Source organism: Chiloscyllium plagiosum, chromosome 1 (genome assembly GCF_004010195.1).
Source record: "Chiloscyllium plagiosum isolate BGI_BamShark_2017 chromosome 1, ASM401019v2, whole genome shotgun sequence".
NCBI lineage: Eukaryota > Metazoa > Chordata > Chondrichthyes > Orectolobiformes > Hemiscylliidae > Chiloscyllium > Chiloscyllium plagiosum.
In genome coordinates, this window is record NC_057710.1 from 93,465,393 (window position 1) to 93,487,605 (window position 22,213).

Here is a 22,213-nt window from a genome sequence, read left to right on the forward strand (position 1 = left end):
CAATTCTGGTTCGTTACACAATACCAGATCCAGAATTGCCTTCTCCCTGGTCGGCTCCAGCACCAACTGCTCTAAGAATCCATCTCTGAGGCACTCCACAAAGTCTCTTTCTTGTGGCCCAATACCATCCTGATTCTCCCAGTCTACCTGCATGTTAAAATCCCCCATAACAACTGTAGTGACATCTTTGCGACAGGCCAATTTCAGCTCCTGATTTAACTTACATCCGACATCTAGACTACTGTTTGGGGGCCTGTACATGACTCCCAAGAGGGTCTTTTTACCCTTAGTATTTCGAAGCTCTATCCACACTGACTCTACATCTCCTCTAGGTCTAGGTCCCCCCGCGCAAGGGACTGAATATCGTCCCTTACCAACAAGGCCACCCCACCCCCTCTGCCCTTCAGTCTGTCCTTACGATCACACGTATATCCTTGAATATTCATTTCCCAGGCCCTGTCCACTTGAAAGATGATGGTCAAGATGTGTTCTTGTGACTGGAAGTCCAGTGGGGCTCCACAGAGATTATTGTTGGGACTTTTGCAGTTTGTGGTACATGTAAAGTGAGATGGACTGATTAGTGATAAATGGAGTTTAATCAGATGAGTGTGAGGTGATGCACTTGGGCAGGACAAACAAAGGACCCTGGAAAGCATTGAGGATCACAGGCACCTTGGTGTGCATGGCTAGTACTTCCTTAAAGTAGAAGTCAGCCAGATAAAATGGTTAAGAAGTCACAGAGTTTTAGAGCAGGGAGGTTATGCTGAAACTCTACACATGTTGATTAATCTGTAGTGAGAGTATTTTGTGCACTGCTGGAATCTACATGATAGGAGGGATGTAATTGCACTGGAGAGGGTGCAGAGGTAATTTATCAGGTTGTTGCCTTGGCTGGAGAGTTTCAGTTACGAAGGGAGTTTAGACAGACTGGGGTAGTTTACCTTGGAACAGAGACTGAGCAGCACATGATTGAGAAATATGAAATTATGCGATGCATTGGTAAGGGAGACAGGAAGGAATTTTTTCCCTTGAGAGAGGGATCAATGACTAGAGGGCATACATTTATGATAAGGGACAGAAGGTTTAGAGGGGACATGAAGATAATCTTTTTCACCCAGAGGGCGGTAGATATACTTCAAAACACTTAAGAAGTACTTGGATGTACACCTGTGATGCCAAAGCGTACAAGGCTATGGGACAAGTTTGGGCAAATGAGATTAGAATAGTCAGATGCCTATTTTTGATCAACCGAGACTCGAGGGCCAAAGAGCCTTTTTCTGAGCTGTAGATCTCTATGCCCAAGACTCTATGACTAGATAAGCTTTGAAGAGAGCCTTAAAAGAGGACAGATGAAAGGATTAGGGGCGAATATTGTGGCCTAGTTGAATGAGGTTATGTCCAACAATGGTGATTAATAAACAGAACTTGTGAGTGTTAGGATTTGAGCAGCAGAGTTTTGGATAAGCTAAATTTAAACATGGGTGGAAGTTAGGAGAGTGTTTATTAGCACTTTGGAATACTTAAGTCTGAAGCCACCAAAAAGATGAATGAAGGTTTTAGTGGGAGATAACCTAAGACACTAAGGCAAGACTAATACAGAGGTAGCAGTAGACAGTCCTTGTGATGACAGAATACGGAGTCAGATGTTCAGTTATAGGTTGACTAGGATGCTAAGATTGCAAGCAGTTAAAATTACTTCAATATGGCAGCTCTACATTGACCTTTTGATAATACTGTATATGCTTTTTAATGGCATCATGGTGCAGCCATGGTGGGCCAAAGGGCCTGTTGCTGTGATGCATTGTTCTACTTATATATATTTGCTTTTCTTTATTAACTGCCATTGAGCGTCATTGTCAATCAGAATCTCAAGGTCTCTTTCATTTCCCATGCCCATTCTTTGCCATTTAAGTAATCATCATGTGAAGCGTTTTGTATTGCTCTTTATTGACTTTCATTTGACCATTTCTCTGCTGAGAATTCCCAAATATTTACAAATCTTCTGGTCGCTTCCTTTTCAGCTCTGGAATCTCTTGTGGTTTCTGCCTCCGACATTTGCAGATTCTCGACCGCACAACACAATTGTTTCTATGACTGAACAAAAGCTTTATTTTCCGTTGCTTTGAAGTGTTTCATCTTGGGCTACCAGCTTTGTGCTAATGTTGCTCTGTAATAATGTACAGCTTAATTAACAGCCTGAAAGCCGAGAACACTCAACAGACATACTTAAACAGCAAATGATCAAATAACTAAAGACCATAGGGTTTACCACTTCTATCATATACAAACATAACCATTGTGCTTTTGATTCCAAATTCAGATGATTTCTGATTATTTTGAACAAAAGGGGTACAAAATGAGCCAGCTGTACGAGCCCAGGCTCAAGACAATTACTTTACCAGTTACTTGAGGACTCTATTGGTGAGCTCCAAATGTAGCAATACTGTTCACTGTTCATATTATAATGGTTCTCAACACCACATCTTCCCAAGGCAATTAGAGATAGGGAATAACTGCTTGTCTTGTCTGTATTGTGCACACATAAGAACATAAGTGCATTAATAGGCCATTCAGCCCATTAAGGATGTTCCACCATTCTAGATCATGGCTGATCATCTACATCAACGTCATATCCCTTGGTGTCATTAGTTACTAGAAATCTATCAATCTCAGTCTTGAACATAATTAATGACTGAGCTTGCACAGTTTGCTGGTGTAGAGAATTTGAAAGATTTGCCACAGTCTGAGTAAAGAAACTTCACCTAACCTCGGTCCTAAATGCCTTGTTTTTCACTCTGAGATTGGTCCTCTGATTCTTGACCACACAGTCAAGGGGACGCATCCTCTCTGTACCTACTCTAAGTATCCCTTTAACAATAAATACTTTTCAGACCCACAATTACTTCCACCTAGAAGAACAAGAGCAGCAGAAACTTGAGAACACCACTAGCTGCAAGCTCTCCATTGAGTGACTGCCCACTCCCCACTGGAAATATATCGCCATTTGGAAATATGTCAAAATCCTGGAATTCCCTTCCTAATAGCCTTGTGAGTTTACCTACAGCATGTGGACTGCTGTGGTTAAAATGGCGGCTCACCACCGCCTTCTAAAGAGCAACTAGGGACAGACAATTAATGCTGGCCAGCCAGCGATGCCCGCCTCGCACAAGTAGACTCACAGAACAATAAAGGAAAATTCCTAAATCTCTGTGAGACTGTCTTTCATTTTTGCAGACTCCAGAGAATACAAGCCCAGTTTCTCAATCTTTCATCATAACGCAGTTCCACCATGAATGAATAATGGTGGTAGAACCTATTTCCTAGGGTTTATAATTATTTTGTCTCCCACATTTGGCCAAACATTTTTGGCCCAGAATTCTAATGTTGATATCAAAATTGTTATTGTTGCATTTTTAAATTTCTATAGAGATGTGTTATCTGGATGGTGGTTGACCTTTGCTCATTTGACACATTGACCAGTTTACAATTCCATTGGTTTGTAAAACGGGTAGCTGATTTGTTAGCTGGCAGAAAAAGTGAATTCCTCACCGATTCTAACACAGCATTTACCAAGAAAGCACAACCTGTTCAGTAAACAACACTTGGATGTACAGGAAAATATTATTTTCAACATGACAGGGGAAATCAGATATTTAACCTTAATAAATAATTACTGCATGTTAGTGATGAATTATTTACAGCACATGGTAGTTTATTTATGAAAACTGTACACAACAGTGTCTAGATCAGGAATGGAAGAGAGAGCAGCCACTGCTAAAGGAAGATATAAAAGGAAATATTAAAATTGGTATCTCATACATTAAATATAGCTTGTAAATAATAACAATAGTTACAAAGCAAAATGCTGTGCTGCTAACCTGAAATGACAACAGAAAATGCTGGAAATATTTAGCATATCTGCCATCGTCTGTGGAAAAGAAAGCAGAGTTAATTGGCTGAATCTTAGAGGGCTCTAAATGACTTGAGTCATGATGAGAAATCAGGAAAAATTGCATGAGAAGTCAGGTGATGACTATGTTGATGTAAGGAGCAACTCATTGCATTTCAGAGTTCCAGACACCAAGACAAGGCTCCCACTCAGGAGGGAGACGTTGCAGAATTATGGGGATTATTGCTTGTTATAGGCCTCATTAAGTGCAAACCTCGCCTCATTAATATGTAGTGTGCCAGGAGGAAATTATACATCGACAATTCTTGAAATAGAGTCATAGAGGTGTACAGAATGGAACCTGTCCATTCGACCAGATATCCCAACCCAATCGAGTCCCTCCTGCCAGCACCTGGCCCACATCCTTCCAAACCTTTCCTATTCATATACCCATCCAAATGCTTTTTAAATGTTGCAATTGTACCAGCCTCCACCACTTCCTCTGGCAGCTCATTTCATACACGTACACTCTCTTTGTGAAAAAGTTGCCCCTTTGTTCTCTTTTATATCTTTCCCCTCTCATCTATGCCCTCTAGTTCTGGACTCCCCGATCCCAGGGAAAAGACTTTGCCTACTTACCCTATCCATGCCTCTCATAATTTTGTAAACCTGTATAAGGTCACTTGCAACCTCCAACACTTCAGGGAAAACAGGCCCAGCCTGTTCAGCCTCTCCCTTTAGCTCAAGTCATCCAACCCTGGCAACATCCTTGTAAATCTTTTCTGAACCCTTTCAAGTTTCACAACAACTTTCCGATAGGAAGGAGACCAGAATTGCAAGCAATATTCCAATAGTGGCCTAACCAATGTCCTGTACAGCCGCAACATGACCTCCCAACTCCTGTACTCAATACTCTGACCAATAAATGAAAGCATACCAAACGCCTTCTTCACTATCCTATCTACCTGCGACTCCACTTTCAAGGAGCTATGAACCTGCACTCCAAGGTCACTGTGGTCAGCAACATTCCCGAGGACTTTACCATTAAGTGTATAAGTCCTGCTAAGATTTGCTTTCCCAAAATGCAGCACCTCGCATTTATCTGAATTAAACTCCATCTGCCACTTCTCAGCCCATTGGCACATCTGATCAAGATCCTGTTGTAATCTGAGGTAACCTTCTTCGCTGTCCACTACACCTCCAATTTTGGTGTCATCTGCAAGCTTACTAACTATACCTCTTATGCTTGCATCCAAATCATTTATGTAAATGACAAAAAGTAGAAGGCCAGCTCCACTGGTCACAGGCCTCCAGTCTGAAAAACAACCATCCACCACCACCCTCTGTCTTCTAACTTTGAGCTAGTTTTGTATCCAAATGGCTAGTTCTCCCTGTATTCCATGAGATCTAACCTTGCTAACGAGTGTCCCATGGGGAACCTTGTCGAACGCCTTACTGAAGTCCATATAGATTACATTTACCACACTGCCCTCATCAATCTTCTTTGTTATTCTTCAAAATGCTCAATCAAGTTTGTGAGACATGATTACCCACGCACAAAGCCATGTTGACTATCCGTAATCAGTCCTTGCCTTTCCAAATACAAGTACATCCTGTCCCGCAGGATTCCCTCCAACAACTTGTGCACCACCAACATCAGGCTCACTGGTCTATAGTTCCCTAGCTTGTCCATACCAACTTTCTTAAACAGTGGCACCACGTTAGCCAACCTCCAGTCTTCTAGCACCTCACTTGTGACTATCAATGATACAAATATCTCAGCAAAAGGCCCAGCAATCACTTCCCTAGCTTCCCACAGAGTTCTAGGGTAAACCTGGTCAGGTCCTTGGGATTTATGCACCTTGATGTGTTTCAAGATATCCAACACTTCCTCCTCTGTAATATGGACATTTTTCAAGATGTCACCATGTATTTCCCTACATTCTATATCTTCCTTTTCCACAGTAAATAATGATGCAAAATACTTGTTTATTATCTCCCCCATTTTCTGCGGCTCCACACAAAGGCCACTTTGCTGTACTTTGAAGGGCCCTATACTCTCCTTAGTTACCCTTTTGCCCTTAATGTATTTGTAAAAACCCTTTGAATTCTCCTTAATTCTATTTTCCAAAGCTATCTCAGGTTCCCTTTTTGCCCTCCTGATTTCCCTCTTAAGTATACTCCTACTGCCTTTATACTCTTCTAATGATTCACTCGATCTATCCAGTCTATACTTGACATGTGCTTCCTTCTTTTTCCTTCAATTTCCTTAGTCATCCAGCATTCCCTACACCTACCAGCCTTTCCTTTCACCCTAGCAGGAATATACTTTCACTGGATTCTTGTTATCTCATTTCTGAAGGCTTCCCATTTTCCAGCCGTCCCTTTACCTGTGAACATCTGCCTCCAATCAGCTTTCGAAAGTTCTTGCCTAATACCGTCAAAATTGGCCTTTCTCCAATTTAGAACTTCAACTTTTACATCTGGTCTATCCTTTTCCATCACTAATTTGAATCTAATAGAATTATGGTCGCTGGCCCCAAAGTGCTCCCCCACTGACACCTCAGTCACCTACCCTGCCTTATTTCCCAAGAGTAGGTCAAGTTTTGCACCTTGTCTAGTAGGTATATCCACATACTGAATCAGAAAATTTTCTTGTACACACTTAACAAATTCCTCTCCATCTAAACCCTGAACACTAATGGCAGTCCCAGTCTATGTTTGGAAAGTTAAAATTCCCTACCATAACTACCCCATTATTCTTACAGATAGCTGAGATCTCCTTAAAAGTTTGTTTCTCAATTTCCCTCTAACTATTAGGGGTCTGTAATACAATCCCAATAAAGTGATCATCCCTTTCTTATTTCACAGTTCCACCCAAATAACTTCCCTTATCAAAACGCTGCTGCCCCTCCTCTCAAATCTGAGCAAGTATCAGGTAACTTCAGCTCATCGCTTGCTCCTCTGACCACAATGACCTTTTTAAAGTTGAAATGGGCTCCACGAATGCCAGTGTATTCCAAGAGATCTTGACACTAGCAAATTCTTCTGAGTATGGAGAATAGTAAACTCCAATTATCATCAAGTGAGAAGGGCATCACAGGGCATGGGTAGGTAGTTAACGAGACAGGTTGGGGATGATAGTGTGAGAAAAGTTGCTGGGTCTCACTGCGAGAAACCGTCAATGAAACTCCATGAAATTGACAACTAAGCAGAAACAAAAGATAGCCCCAATGTTTCACATCAACAATAACAGTCTTAGACATTATCGTGCCAGCTCCAGTCACTGCACCTATCTATTACAATCCCATTTTCCAGCAATTGCCCATGTATACTATAGCATTTCAAGTGGTCGACTGTATGTTTTAAATGTTTTGACAGTTATTGCCTCTACTACCCTTTTAAGTGGTGAGTTCCACCAACCCACCACCCTCTGGTTGAAAAATAAATCTTCAAATCCCCTCCAAATGTTCTGCTCCTCACATTGAAACTCTAATCTTTCATTAGAAGTCTTCAGCAAAGTCACCTTTACTTTGTTGCAAACCTGAGTTGATTCAAGGTGGAGAAGTTGAATAGTGCAGGTCATCTGGCAGGGTCTTTGTGTAGTTAATGATCCTTTTTTTAAAAAAGGAAATGTCAAATGCTTGATTGAGGCCAACACTGGAATACTTTGATCAGAGCCTTTACTGAACTGCAAAACGTACATACGCATTTGCCCAACAATACTGAACATTTCAATGCTCACTTTACAATTGTAAAATGGTGCCATCTTCAAACATCTTTGAAGCCAAAGTGTCCAATCAACAAACCAGTACTAAAAAGAATGTAATGTTTTGTAGTGTTTAGCAGGGAATGGAGGTGATACCTTATTTCTGGACTCATTACACACTTAAGAGCTTTTTCTCTTTCCATTGGAAAGGTGGTAAACCTCAGTTACAGTTCAGTGCAAGCTGAAACTGAGCTTTTAAATGCTCAATAATAATTGGTGATTGGTGCAGAGTTGATTGGTCAGTATTATAGTTGATGTTATGTCTTACCTTTTCATTTATTGAATGGACTTTGCCGGGTAAACAGAAAGATATCAGGTTTTATTTTTACTCTGTGCAGAGTTAAATTATCACAGACTGCGTTGGAAGATCCAACTGGAGCATTTTCTTGTACACATGGTAAGAAGTTTTGCCGCTGAACTATCAGTTGCCAATTTTAATGAAGATGAGCAAGTGAAAAGGAGAAAGAAATGCTGCCTCAGGCAAGAATTCTGGGTTGAAAACAATCAACATTACAAAAGAAACTTGTTGAAGAATATTGCTGATGGTAGCAGCATAACCTCTAGCTTAGAGAGTAAAATATCAGCAAAGGTACCTGCTTCTAATTGCTATACAGTAAATTCCATTGGAACCAAGTGCTTTTATGGGCTGTGTAGGATAAGTGATACCTTCCATAGTCACCGAGCTTGCTACAATTCATTTCTCAATTTCACTACCTATTGAATAGTATGTTAAAGAGTAATTGGCATTTCTGGAGCTGTACCACCATAAGGCAGATAACGATTTCAGGAGCTATGAAAAGGGAACATTTTGGAGGAAAAAAGTAAGGAAAAACGACAAATGGTTTACTGCCATTTCTGCCTTTACCTCCTCTTCTGTGGTGCATGGTAATCAAAACATATCTGCAACTGCCTTACATCCAGCAGATTGTTTCCATAATAAAGCCCTTTTTGTTAAACATGGGTTATTGCAGTTAGGCCACTAGGACAACTAACTCTACAGATGGAGATGACTGTTCACCTTGCATTGGATGTATGCATCCTACTTGATATCAACCTCATATTCAAACATTCAACCACCCACCCATACTTTCAGGACTATCTGGAGTTCAGTTCAGGGTCTAGAACACTACCATTGAGATACATCTCACAACAGTACTAATGTAAACTGTACATATTCAAGAATTACAATAATTGTGGTATATCTTGCAGGAGAACATAGCTGTAGGGAAGTGAGCTAGATGCTATGTTAGAGCGTATCAAATGGATGATCTCAACACCATTCTATCCTTCACTGGATAAATTACTTAGCAAGCTTAATGTTACAGTATCACAAAGATTGTTGGTGTGAAAAATAAACAGCTTATGTCAGTGTGCAGCAGAACTAGTTAAGTGATTATAAAGGAGGGAATTGTTTGTGGGTTCTCTATGCGAGGCATACTGTACAATTTTCACTGGCATAACTTGCATAACTTAACCCAAGAATCAGGTTGTAAGAATTACATTGTAACAAGTTATCATACAATTCCCTACAATGTGGAAGCAAGCCCTGTAATCTACAGGGATAGGCTAGGGATCAGTAATGGGAGAGTATTTTGACATGATTGTCTGAGACCTGTTTTGTCTTCACATCACCTGTAACACAATTGCACCAGTACATTAGCTTTAATAAGTACCCATGTGGTGAAACAAAACTTTTAATTGTAACAGTTTAATACTTTAAAGTATTGGCAGAGGTCTAAGCTTAGAAATATAACCAGCTTTTGGTTAGCAGTGAATGGAGCACCATCACACTTGTATATTAATGCATGGTTATAATTTTCCTGGGCAGCAAGTATTCCGTAATCTCCATTGCACTGCTCATAACTTTAAGAAGGTGTCAATCAAAAATTATTTCCTACATCACCAGCCACTGATGGCAATTGTGGTTAGCTAAATATAAACATAACTAAAATGCAACTAAACATTGATAACTTTGTTTACCGAGCTGATAGATAAAGGATTGTCCCTGTCCTAAGGTCCATAAAGTTGGTGCTGGACTCCATACAGTTGATATCCACTTTACAAGGAAAAATAGGTCCTCATTGCACCCTACTTCTGGAGAGAAATATAGGTATGGGGTGGGGGCACAGGGTAGTAATTTCAGAACGCAAATTTCCATGCTCAATTTCAGTCTGACATAAACCAATTAGGCCTAATGACTGTTTGGGATTTCAACATCATATTCAGCAAAACCTGGGTGAACCATACACTGTGCAATTTTTACACATCTACAGTAGCCTGACTAATGCTCTTTAAAGGGATCAAAGGGGGCAATCAAACAACACAAGTTTTAATGATTTTTTTTGATAACCTTAATACAGGGTTAGGAGTACTGGGAAAATTTACCTCCCCTGCCAGATGATGTTGAGAACTCTATGACCTACAAGCAGTACCAGAATGTCTAATTGGCAACCACAGCTCACTAATATGATGCAGATGAGACCTGGAGACTAATTTCCTAGTTGATGTGTTTTGCAGTCATCCTATGATGTACATTATGTGATTATTCCGCACTATACAGCAATAGATTAGATGTAGAAAAGTGCATTGGTCAGAATCATTTTTATAGTGGCTTTCCGCCTTTGACAATTACTCCGCATCTAACTGTTAATAAAATGATGACATAACAAAATTGATTCAAAGCTATTGATCTTGAGTTGTAAATAGACACTGTGGTTAACTATGTGTTTAAAATAGTGAAATACATTGAAATTAATCCAACTATATTCATGGTCTGTTAAAATGGTTCTTGGCTTTCCAGTGCTGCATTTTGTATGGAGCTTTATATGGGGTTTTATATGGAGCAGTCTAGAACAGAAACAGCCCACTTAATCTGTCAGGTTTGCACCAATGCTCGGACCATGTCCACTGATTATTTACTGTCAACAGTTTTAAGTATTTACTTTCTAAATTTCACTTAAAGAGGCAGATTGTTTCAATCATCCTCGGTAGTGGGGAATTCCAATTCCAAACACTTACTTTCGTGATAATCTTATTTTATTCTCTGATTAACATTTCAGTAATTATCTTGTCATAACCTTTCATAATTTGGAAGGCATTTATCAGATTACCTCTCAATATTCATCGTCAATAGCATTTGAGATTTCTCTTCTTTACAGTAACTTTCTATCTCTGGCAATACCCTAGAGAGCTTATATTTGACATTTAATATTATTTATTTAATGTATATTCAAAGCTAAACCCAAAGTGTCATTTATCTGGTCTCATGTGTCAGGAAAGGAAGTACACAACTCATTAGAGAGAAAAATTGAAAGAGAACACAGTTTCAAATTACTTTTCGCCTTTTGATATTAGTGAACTAAACTGCTTCTCTAAGCCTTATTAAGGCCCCAGATTTAATACAATAAAATTTAAAACAGTAAGATGAGGTACCAAGGAATCCTAGTGAAACTGAATTCATGAAAATCCGAGGAAAACCTCCTTGTTGACTCCTTCTTAGCTCAAGGATTGGTAACCAATACATACAACCCAAGGACTTCACTGCAACACTTTAGCAGGAAAGTGCTCTCAACCCAATCATCTTTAGTTGCTTCTTCAATGACCTGCTTGCATGCAACACAACCTGGACAACATCCAAGCTTGGGCTGACAGGTGACTTGTAACATTTATATCAGACAAATGCTCGGAAGTGGCCAATGATACAATGGCTAATTATCTCAACTACTGCTAAATCCCTAACTATCAACAATTATCTAATTGCTCAACTGAATATGACACATATATGATGTAGCTAGTATAGCCTGATTCCCTCTCTACTAAGGTGTAAGTCAAGAGTGTAATGGATTTTTCTCCACTTGCTTGGATGAGTGCAGTTTCAACAATACTCAAGGTGCTCGACAGAGCCAATGTAAAAAATGTCTGCTTGATCAAACATAGGAACATGAGAAAGTTGTGTAGCCCATTCAAACCCTTGACTCTGTTCTAACATTCAGTTCAGATCATAGTTCACCTGCATTTTAACTCAATTTCCCTACCTTTGCTCCATAAAACTTGATACCCTGACTGAATATATATCTACTACAGTCTTGAAAACATCAATTGCCCGAATACTCTCAATCTTTTGGGAAAGAGAGAGTTCTGCGTTTCTACAATCATTTCTGGGAAAAAGATGTTTCTTGATACCACTGCTGAACAGCCTAGCTTCATCCCCTTGGAAAAATACCCATTCAGTCTGCCACTGTCATACTGTGACTACCATATTTGCTTTATACATAATGTTCTATAACAAATGGAAGGACAAGAGCCTCAGGTGTGCTGTGTCAATGGACAGGCCAGACGCCTCCCCCCCGCCAATTTATTTTAAGAAGAGCACCTAAATCCTAACATTTTCTTATTTTAAAGGTAGATGTGAAGTGCTGTGTTCCAGATGTGATGTGACTGGTCAAACTATTCGACGTTAAGCAAAACACAATTTATTTAAACACTATAGTTAAAATATAAACAAAAGAAAGAGGAATTAAAATAACTAAGCTATTGGAAAACTTAACTTAATAATAGATACAGTACCAATTACCAACTAACTGTTCCAGTATAATAACATCCCAAACATCCCATAAATACACCCTTGGCTAAAAGAAAAATCCAGACACAGATTCTCACGTGCAGTTCTCCAATCCAGAAAAGAAAAAGCATCAGGAGAAGATTCAGACAGTGTAGCAGTCAGGAGACATTCACTGAAGCTTCCAATTCTTTTGAGACTCCAAAGGCTTTTGCTCTAAATTAAAGCTAAAAGCTACAAAAGAAGCTAGAGCTTGGTCTGTGAGAGCGAGTCACACCCAGGCTGCTTTCATTGTTCCAAGTTTAAGAAAAAACCTAAGGCCTCACAAATGGTTTACTTTCTTAAAGACAGCTTGACACCTCTGCCTTACAACCTGTCTTTTAAAAAAATCAGGACAACATAACCTCTTAAAGTAACAGTATCATCACAATGAAAAAAAGTATCTCTATGTTATGCACATCCTGGCTTGGAAATATATTACAAATGCTTCATCGTAGCTGTGTCAAATTTTGGAACCATTTTATAGCAACCACAAAACAACATTCCATCTCATGTATTAATCCCTCTCCTCCTGACTCATTCTTTACTGTTAAACTGAACTATGAAACACCAAGGGACATTTGCTTTGCTCAACCACAATGCAAATTCAAATTCTTTTTCTCAGAAATTTGAATCACATTTATATTCTTTCCTTTGAAAATCAAACAATTTCTCATCACATGGATTGCAATGACTCAGAGAAGAGTGTGTATTATCAGCCCCACCTTCCTGACAGAGCAAGGAGCCTGCTCCACTCTTCAGTAAGGTCAGTGCTGATCTTTATAACATTCATTCATGGGATGAGGGCATCGCTGACCAGGATTTATTTCCCATCCCTAATTGCCCAAAGTGCAGTTAAAAATCAGCCACATTGCTGTGGGTCTGGAGTCACATATAAGCTAGGTCAGGTAATGATGGCAGTTCCCTTCCCTAAAGGACATTGGTGAACCAGATGAGTTTTTCCCAACAATTGACAATGAATTCACGGTCATCATGAGACTCTTAATTCCAGATATTTTCATTGAATTCAAATTCCATCAGCTGCCATGGCAGGATTTAAACCAGCAACACAGAAAAGATTTACCCTGTGCAGTCGAGAGACCAAGAACTAGTTAAAGTAAAATTAACAACTTTATTTCTTAAAGTGTAACAAAGAATAATTAACTAACAACTATTTACAACTCCTTCCTCTAACCTCTCATTTATTTTCCCTTCTATAATACTAGTCCAATAAAGCTGCCAATTAAGATTTACCAAAATTCAAATTTCAAATCCAGGCAGCTGTTGAATCTTCCCTTTGTAGCTTTGTCGGTAGATTTTCTTTTTCTTAGGACTTCCCTTTCACTAGTCAAATGTACCTTTAAGAGAGCTAATTTTCCTGGCAGTCTGCAGATGTTGGTGACTTGGCAGTTCTCCTCTCAACTGGTCAAGTTTTCCTGGTCTTATATGCCAAAGCATCAGGGAGTGTCTTTGGCTTTTAGTATTGTCAATACGCTAAATTCAAACTTGATTGAAGTTTGATTTTTTTTTTAGGTATAATTTAAACTGATTGGTTGCATTCAAATTTGTTTTGTATCCAGGCAATCAGCTACTCTAGCAGTTGGACCCCACGCTACATTGTAAATTCACCAGCACTCTGTGTGCCTCTCTAAGTCCTTTACTCTCTTAAAGGTGCAGTAAACTTGTACACCTTCATAATACCTCCCTTCCTTAAGAAAAAATTAAATCATCATAATGAAAAGGTGGCTTCATCTTTTTTCTATTCTTTAAACAGATTACCCTAACATGCCGATAACTTTAATCAAAATTCACCTTAACTTCTTCCCATTAATATAAATATAAATAAATATAAATCTTATCTAAACTTTATCAGTTAAATCTGTGATTACATTATTGCAACCAGCAACATGTACGATTTAAGAATTTTTTAAGTCTGCAACATAAGACTCCAATGTAATAGTCTCATATTCTTGTCATTAAAGCAATCTAAGAATTTAAGCAGATTGTGATCCGTTGCACACAACCGTCTTTGGTACATTATTCATGACATACACACTAAAATGTTGTAAGGCTGGTACCAAACTCAATGATTCTTTTTCGATTGTGGAGTATTTCCTCTAGTGGATGTTGATCTTCTTCGAAGAGTAACCAATTGGCAGTTCAATCCCATTCTAATTTTCCTGGAGGAGTACAGCCCCAACTCCAATGTCACTAGCATTGATGGTGACATTAAAAGGTTTTGAACAGTTTGGTGTAGCTAAAACTGGTTTGGTGGTTAATATTGCTTTCAAATGGTCAAATGCTCCCTGGCAGTGTTCTGTCCACCGAAACTTTGTGTTCTTCTTCAGCAAATTGGTTAACGGTGCCACCACACTGCTGAAGTTTGGAACAAACCTCCAATAGAATCCCAAGAATTGAGTCCCAAGAATTGAAGCACCTCTTTCTTCGTGGTTGGTTGTGGAAATTCCTCGATGGCCTTCATCTTTGCGTTCCATGGGGCCAACCTTCCATGACTGATGTATGTCCTAAGAAGGTCACCTCTGCTTTCGTGAATTCAGTTTTATTTAAGTTTGTCACCAGTTTTGCTCATTGTAGTCATTCAAAGAGCTCTGCCAACTGTACCATGTGATCTTTCCAGGACTTACTAAAGATCACTACATCATCCAAACAGACTGCACAGTTTGTTAACCCAGCCACAACTATGTTCATGAGTCTTTGGAACGTGGCAGGTGTGATCTTCATTCCAAAGGACATCTTTTTGAACTGATATAGCTCATTTGGGATTACAAATGCAGAAATTTATTTCTCCGTCTCTGATAAAGGTATCTGTCAGTAAACACACATTAAGTCCAACTTGGTGATGTAACTGGCTTGTCTGACTTTCTCAATATAGTCCTCCAATCTAGGAATTGGATATGAGTCTGATTTTGTAATGGCGTTGAACTTCCGGTAATCTATGGAGAATCATTGAATCCCGTCCAGTTTGGGAACTAAGATGATCGGCGAACTCCACTCACTCGGCTTGGTTCAATGATATCCTTGTCGAGCATGGCCTCCACCTCCATCTGGACCTGTCTGGCTTTGAGAGGATTAAGCCAATAGTGGGGTTGTATTATTGGAGCTGTATTCCCCAAATCTACTTCATGTACAATAGCATTAGTCCTTCCCATCAGATTCTTACATATGTCCTCATACTGCAGTAACAAATTTTTCAACTCCATTCTATGCTCCTGAGACAGATATCTTACTGACCTATCCCACTCCTCAAGGACTTCTCCATTTTTTAGTCTATTTTGAGGCACATCATAATCCACATCATCTGGATTTGATTCCTCACTCTGCGGGGCAGTAACTAACACCTGTTTCTCCAGTATTTTCTCTCTAGTATAATACGATTTCAACATGTTCACATGACATACTCGACACCTTTTTTTCCTATCTGACATCTTTACTAGATAGTTCACCTGACTCAACTTTTTCTCAATTTGATAGGGACCACTGAACCTTGCTTTGAAGGGATCTCCTATCACTGGTAACAGCATTAACTTGTTATCCCCTCGGGAAAATGTCCAAGTCTCAGAGTTTTTATCTGCCATCTGCTTCATTCTACACTGTGCCCTCTTTAGGTCCTCTTTAGGTACTGTTTAACTCACCCAACTTTGGAGTGTGAAATCTCCAACTTTGGTCCTGTCAATTTTTCTTTAATTAATTTCAAAGGACTTCTCACTTCATGCTCGAATATTAACTCAAAGGGAGTGAACTGAGTAGATAAGTTTGGGCATCTCTAATGGCAAACAATATGAATGGGATACCTTTATCCCAGTCATTCAGGTAATCCTGACAGTAAGCTCTCAACATGGTCATCAAAGTCTGATGCCACCTTTCTAAAACTCCCTGAGATTCAGGATGATACGCAGTGAATTTAAAGTTCTGTATCCCTAAGCTATTCATAACCTCCTTAAACAGCCTAGCAGTAAAATTTGACCCTTGGTCCGACTGAATCTCTCTGGGTAGCCCATACCATGTGAAGAAAGCTACTAACTCCTCTACCACATTTTTTGCCTTGATATTCCATAATGGAATTGCCTCCGAAAATCTGGTAACCACATCCGTTATGGTTAACAAGTACTGATTCCCAGTTTTAGTTCTCAGGAAGGGACCTACACAATCAATTATAGCCCATGTGAAAGGTTCTTCAAATGTGAGAATTGGCAACAAAGGGTCTGTTTTTATTACCACCTGTGGCTTACCTACCATTTGGCATGTATGACACATACAGCAAAAGTTTACCACATCCTTATGCATTCTAGGCCAATAAAAATATTCTTGTACCTCAGCCTAAGTCTTTCGTACCCCTAGGTGACCTCCTATAGATAGTTCATGTGCTACCTGTATCACTTCCTGTCTGTATGCTACCAGGAACACAATCTGATGCACTTCAGCCCATTTCTCCTCTGCATTTACCTTCCGTGGCCTCCAATTCTGTCTTAGGATTCTATCTTTCAGATGATAACTCTCCGGAAAATTTTCTGCCTTCTTTTCGGAGTACGCATCCACATATATATCTTTTATTGTCTTGTCTTGCTGTTGCGAGTCCCTTAGCATTTCAGAACTAAACAATTCTGTTTGACCCTCTGCCTAATAAGGTTTTTCCTGCACCATTACATCAAACAGGGTGTCTGCTAAATGAACCTCAACTCCTTCATCTGTTTCTTTACTTTTTGTTTCATGCTGTGACTTATGACAGTGGGATCTAGTTACCACACAGTCTGTGAAAATACCAGGATATTTCTGTTTTATCTCCTCAGTTTCTTGGTCTTCCTTGGACTTTTCCACAACAAGCAGTGTCACTCCCACCTTGGAGTGCCAAATTATTCCCAAGAACAAACTGAATTCCTGGAACTGACACTCTTTCAATCACTGCCACTGTAACATCCCCAGTCTTGAGTTGACACTCCAACCTGATCTTACATAGGGGAATGCTTAATTTCTGTCCTTCATTCCCAAAAATTATCACACTCTCGGGAAACAGATCTAAAAGAGTGCGCAATCGCTCATCCCTTACTATCAACTACTGGTTAGATCCTGTATCTCTCAAGATTATAACTTCTTGTCCTTCTCCCCCTGCTCTTTCTGGATAAACCTTACTCAGAAGTGAATGCTTTATAGAGATCAGGCACGGACTCCACACTCAGCCCCAGACTAGGCTATGCACTCTCCTGCAGCTGCTTAGCTCTTCTTGGGGTCTCCTTTACTACCTTCACTAATGCCACTGGCTTAGCTTCTTTTACCACATCTTTTCCCACAGTGCCTTTCTTCAATGACCAGCACTGTCACTTTACATGTCCCACTTTACCATAGTGTACACACCTGAGGCTTTTCACCTCCTTTCTACCATCTTGGGATTCTTTTTTATCCTGTGGTAAATTCTTACCAGTGCTCTCTACTCTTGGTTTCGTAGTATTTGACCTCCCCTTCTCCCACTTCCTATCCCTCACAGGACAACATTCTGGTCCGAAGCTTGTCTTTTGCACCACCATGTACTCATATGCTAATTCTGTTGCCCTTCTCACTTCTGGAACTTTCTGTTCTTTCATGTGAATTCTTACCAACTCTTGAAATTTTATTTTAACTCCTCAGCAGAATAACCTCTCTTAGAGCCTTAAATGTCCTATCTATTTTCAAAGCACACACCCATCGATCAAAGTGACTATGTTTAATTCTTTTGAACTCAACATAAGTTTGACCTGGTTCCTTCTTTGTGTTTCTGAACCACTGTGGTATGCTTCTGGTACCAATTCATAAACATTTAAAATAGCCTATTTAACCTCTTCATAATCTCTTGACCCCTCATCTGACAGTGCAGCAAATACCTCACTAGCTCTGCCAATCAGTTTAGTCTGAACTAGAATTAGGCGGCACGGTGGCACAGTGGTTCGCACTGCTGCCTCACAGTGCCAGAGACCTGGGTTCAACCCCTGCCTTGGGCAACTGTCTGCGTGGAGTTTGCACATTCTCCCAGTGTCTGTGTGGGTTTTCTCTGGGTACTCCGATTTCCTCCCACAGTCCAATGATGTGCAGGTTAGGTGAATTGGTCACGCTAAATTGCCTGTAATGTTAGGGGGGTGGGTTGTTCTTCGGAGGGTCTATGTGGACTTGTTGAGCTGAAGGGCCTGTTTCCACACTGTAAGTAATCTAATCTTCAGACCACCCCATCTGCCTAGCCAATTTTTCAAATGAAATAAAGAAGGCTTTGACATCTTTCTCATCAAGATGTGGCAGAGTTTGAACGTATATATATCACTACTTTCTCTTTTAATCTTCATCCTGTTATCTTGACTTGGCCTACTAATCGCAAATTCTCAAGTTCAAATTCTCTCTTTTTGCTCTGTTAAAAACCTTCTCTCTTTCTTTTTCCTTTTCTTCGTCCTCTCTTTGCTCAGCTAAGAACCTTCTCTCTCTTTCTCTTTCTTCTCTCTCTCTCTTTCTCGCTCTTTATCGTCTCTCTATCTCTCTGTTTCTCTTTTAACTCCATTTTCCTCAATTGTAATTTCAGTTTTTCTACCTCGACTGCACTTGGCTGGTTCTCTGACACACCTATGTGTTTGAGTAATTCCCTTACAATTTCAGCTTAACTTTTGTCCTTGATTAAACCCAAATCTAATTTATTTGCTAATTCTAAAAGTATGGCCTCTTTCTTTCCTTCGAAACTTCCTTGGCAAATCTGAGAATCAACTTCAAATCTAATCCCACCTGCCAGAACCCCATTGATAGATAAATGTACCTTTAAGAAAGCTAATTTTCTGGGCAGTCTGCAGATGTTGGTGACTTGGCAGTTCTCCTCTCAACTGTTCAAGTTTTCCTGGTCTTATGCCCCAAAGCATTTGGTTGTGTCTTTGGCTTTTAATATTGTCAATATGTTAAATTAAAACTTGATTGGGGTTTGATTTTTTTAGGTATAATTTAAACTGATTGGCTGCATTAAAATTTGTTTTTGTATCCAGGCAACCAGCTACCCTAGCGGCTGGACCCCATGTTACATTGTAAATTCTCCAGCGCTCTGTGTGCCTCTCTAAGTCCTTCACTGTCTTCAAGTTGCAGTAAACTTCTACAGCTTCTCCTGCTCTCCTCCTTAAGAAAAAATTAAACCATCATAATAAAATGATGGCTTCATCTTTATTCTATTCTATTCTATAAGCCCTGAAGAAGGGCTTATGCCCGAAACGTCGATTCTCCTGTTCCCTGGATGCTGCCTGACCTGCGCTTTTCCAGCAACACATTTTCAGCTATAAACAGATTACCCTAACATGCCGATAACTCTAATCAAAATTCACCTTAATTCAAACTTAATTGGAGTTTGGTGTTTCTTTGAGGTATAATTTAAACTGATTGGCCACATTCGAATTTGTTTTTGTATCCAGGCAATCCGCAACTCCAGCGGTTGGACTCCACGTTACATTGTAAATTCTCCAGCACTCTGTGAACCTCTCTCAGTCCTTCACTCTCCAAGGTGCTGTACACCCCTACACCTTTATAACATGTGATGCTGATCAAACCAGGTTCAGATTCTTCAGGGTTTAGAAAAATGAACGGTGCTCCTATTAAAATTGTGAACCTGTTCTGAAAGGTATGACACAGAGTTTGCTTCCCCTGGTTGGAGCTTCTCGAACAAAGAGACCCAGGATAAGGAGATAATCATGTAGGATTGAGATAAGGAGAAATGTCTTCACTAAAAGGGTTGTGAATTTTTGGAATTCTTTAACCCAGATAGATTGGGAGGACTGTATTGTTGAATACATTTAAGGCTGAGATTTTTGGTTTCTCAGGATATTGAAGGATATTGGGAATGGATGGCAAGTGGAATCGGACAGAAGGTCAGTCATCATCACGTTGAGTGAAGGAGAAAACTCAAGGGATTGTATGATCAATTCCTGCTCCTATTCTTTACATTATATTCTTTGATTGTAGAAAGTTTGTAGGCAACAGGTACAGTGCCACTGTAAGACGTTTGTAGATGGGAGGATTGCTATTCCCTCTGAAGCCTATTAATTCCTTGTAAAGTCTTTGGATCTTGTGAGCCACCGTGTTTGCTGATTCAGTTCTTGCCAATGTTTATTCTTATGGGAGATTCCTTTTTGTCAGTTTTGAACTCAGTCACATTTCTGATCACTGAGTAGTCTAAAGCACTTTTCAAAGCAAGTTCCCCGAACCTAATGCATTTTTCTCTGTAGATTCTGAAGCACACTTTCCTGGGAATTAATCTTTAGTGATTATTTCCTCCCTGCTGCAGGTTCCCTACTCTCTCTCACATCTACTTCAGCCACTCATTTTCTTACATCCACATAGCTTCAGTCTGTCTACTTGGATGGTAGGCATCGATTCACAATGTTTCCCTCACTGCAGTCTTTAATGTCAGCTCCCTCTGAGAATTTGTTCTGCCACTTGATCCTTGCCCTAAAATGCTTTGCAGTCAGTTTCTCTCACATCCTCCTCATTTGAAATTGACAGGCAAGAGATTATCACTGTTATTGCTTGTAAACATTTTGGCTAAACATCCTGAAGACAGTTTACTGAAAGAAGGCCATAATAAGGTTAGAAATGTCCCACGGCAAAGCATGTTGTAAATCTATCTCCCAACTCTGCAACAAAGCATGTTAAAGCAGACCAATCAATTGATGTAAAAACAGAAAACGCTGGAGAAACTCAGCACGTCTGGCAGCACTTGTGGAGAGAGAAACAAGGTTAAGGTTTCAAATTTAATAATTGTCTTCTTCAGAATTGTTGATTAATTGCTATTGGAAATGGCTGTCTAAGAAATAGATTGTCATGATTCCTTGCCATATTGAAGAAGTGAAGGAAATCCAAGTTGATCACACTCCTCCATAGAAGTGGTTTGAAGAATTAGGAGAAAGATTTAGAAGAGACATGAAGGGCAACTTTTATACACAGAGAATGGTTCATGTGTGGAATGAACTTCCAGAAGAAGTTGTGATTGCAGCTATAGTTAAAACATTTAAAAGATAAGTACATGAATAAGAAATGTTTGAAGGGACATGGACCAAGCTCAGGCAGATTGGACTAGTTTAGTCTGGGATTATGGTTGGTACCGACTGGTTCAACTGAAGGTCTCTTTCTGTGTTGCATGACTATATGACTCTGTAATTACAACTTTACACTCAAGGACAGATGCCTATCTGAAAGCTCTACATGTACCTTCAGTCCATTGAGAGAGATGAGAGAAGCTGGAGGAACAGGTGAGAAAGTATGTGTGATATATACACAGCGGAATGGGAAATAATGGACAGAAGATTAGATAAAGAGGTAAGAAAGATACAAAGAAAAACTGATAGTGTAGAAAAGTAGGAGTGAAGGACACACTTAAATGTAAAAAGATAAAATAAGTAAAAAAAAAAGTACCATCTAAATGAAACATGATGAACATAAATGGAGAATGAAAGAAGAAATTAAAACAGAAAGATAGAATGGAATGGAGAGGTACAGAAACACATTCCCTTTTTATCTGTGAACAATCACATAGGAGATGATAATACATAGGGAAGTACAGTTTGCATCAGTCAGAATCCTTCTCTTTCCCAGTAGGTGGAAGCAAGACCACCCTCAGGTTCAAACACCAGCAGTTGTCTTTGTCTAATGAGAGAGAGAGAGAGCCTTCCTCAAGGCCGATGGCAGGGCATTCACTTTTGGAAAAAAAACACTATTGCTGTTCCTCACTGCATGGTCTGATTGTGCAGATGCTCACCATTTTCCCAAATCAGCTCTGAGAAATCTAATGTTACTGGGCATTAGGCTTTGGAAGTGATTGTAATTCATGCACATTTTTTCTCAGGTGATTGTGAACTATTTATTAGGGTGTCGTGCCACAGAGCTTCCACATCTTCCCTTAGTGACTTCAAAAGGAAGGTATAGTTTTGTTGTCTTGTACCAGTGCATGATGCAG

The 22,213-nt window shown here is 39.7% G+C and overlaps 1 protein-coding gene across 4 annotated transcripts in view; it reads left to right on the plus strand.

Moving 5' to 3' along the window:
- The window catches only part of LOC122550725 (BTB/POZ domain-containing protein KCTD8-like), a 374,815-nt gene that overhangs the window by 296,796 nt on the left and 55,806 nt on the right, over positions 1-22,213 (plus strand). The window contains exon 2 of one of the 4 annotated variants that reach the window (XM_043691890.1): positions 22,103-22,176. The exons of the other annotated variants lie outside the window; for them this stretch is intronic. Within the exon in view, the coding sequence (XP_043547825.1) occupies positions 22,103-22,176 (74 nt within the window). The remainder of the gene's footprint in view (positions 1-22,102; positions 22,177-22,213) is intronic. 4 annotated transcript variants of the gene reach the window in all.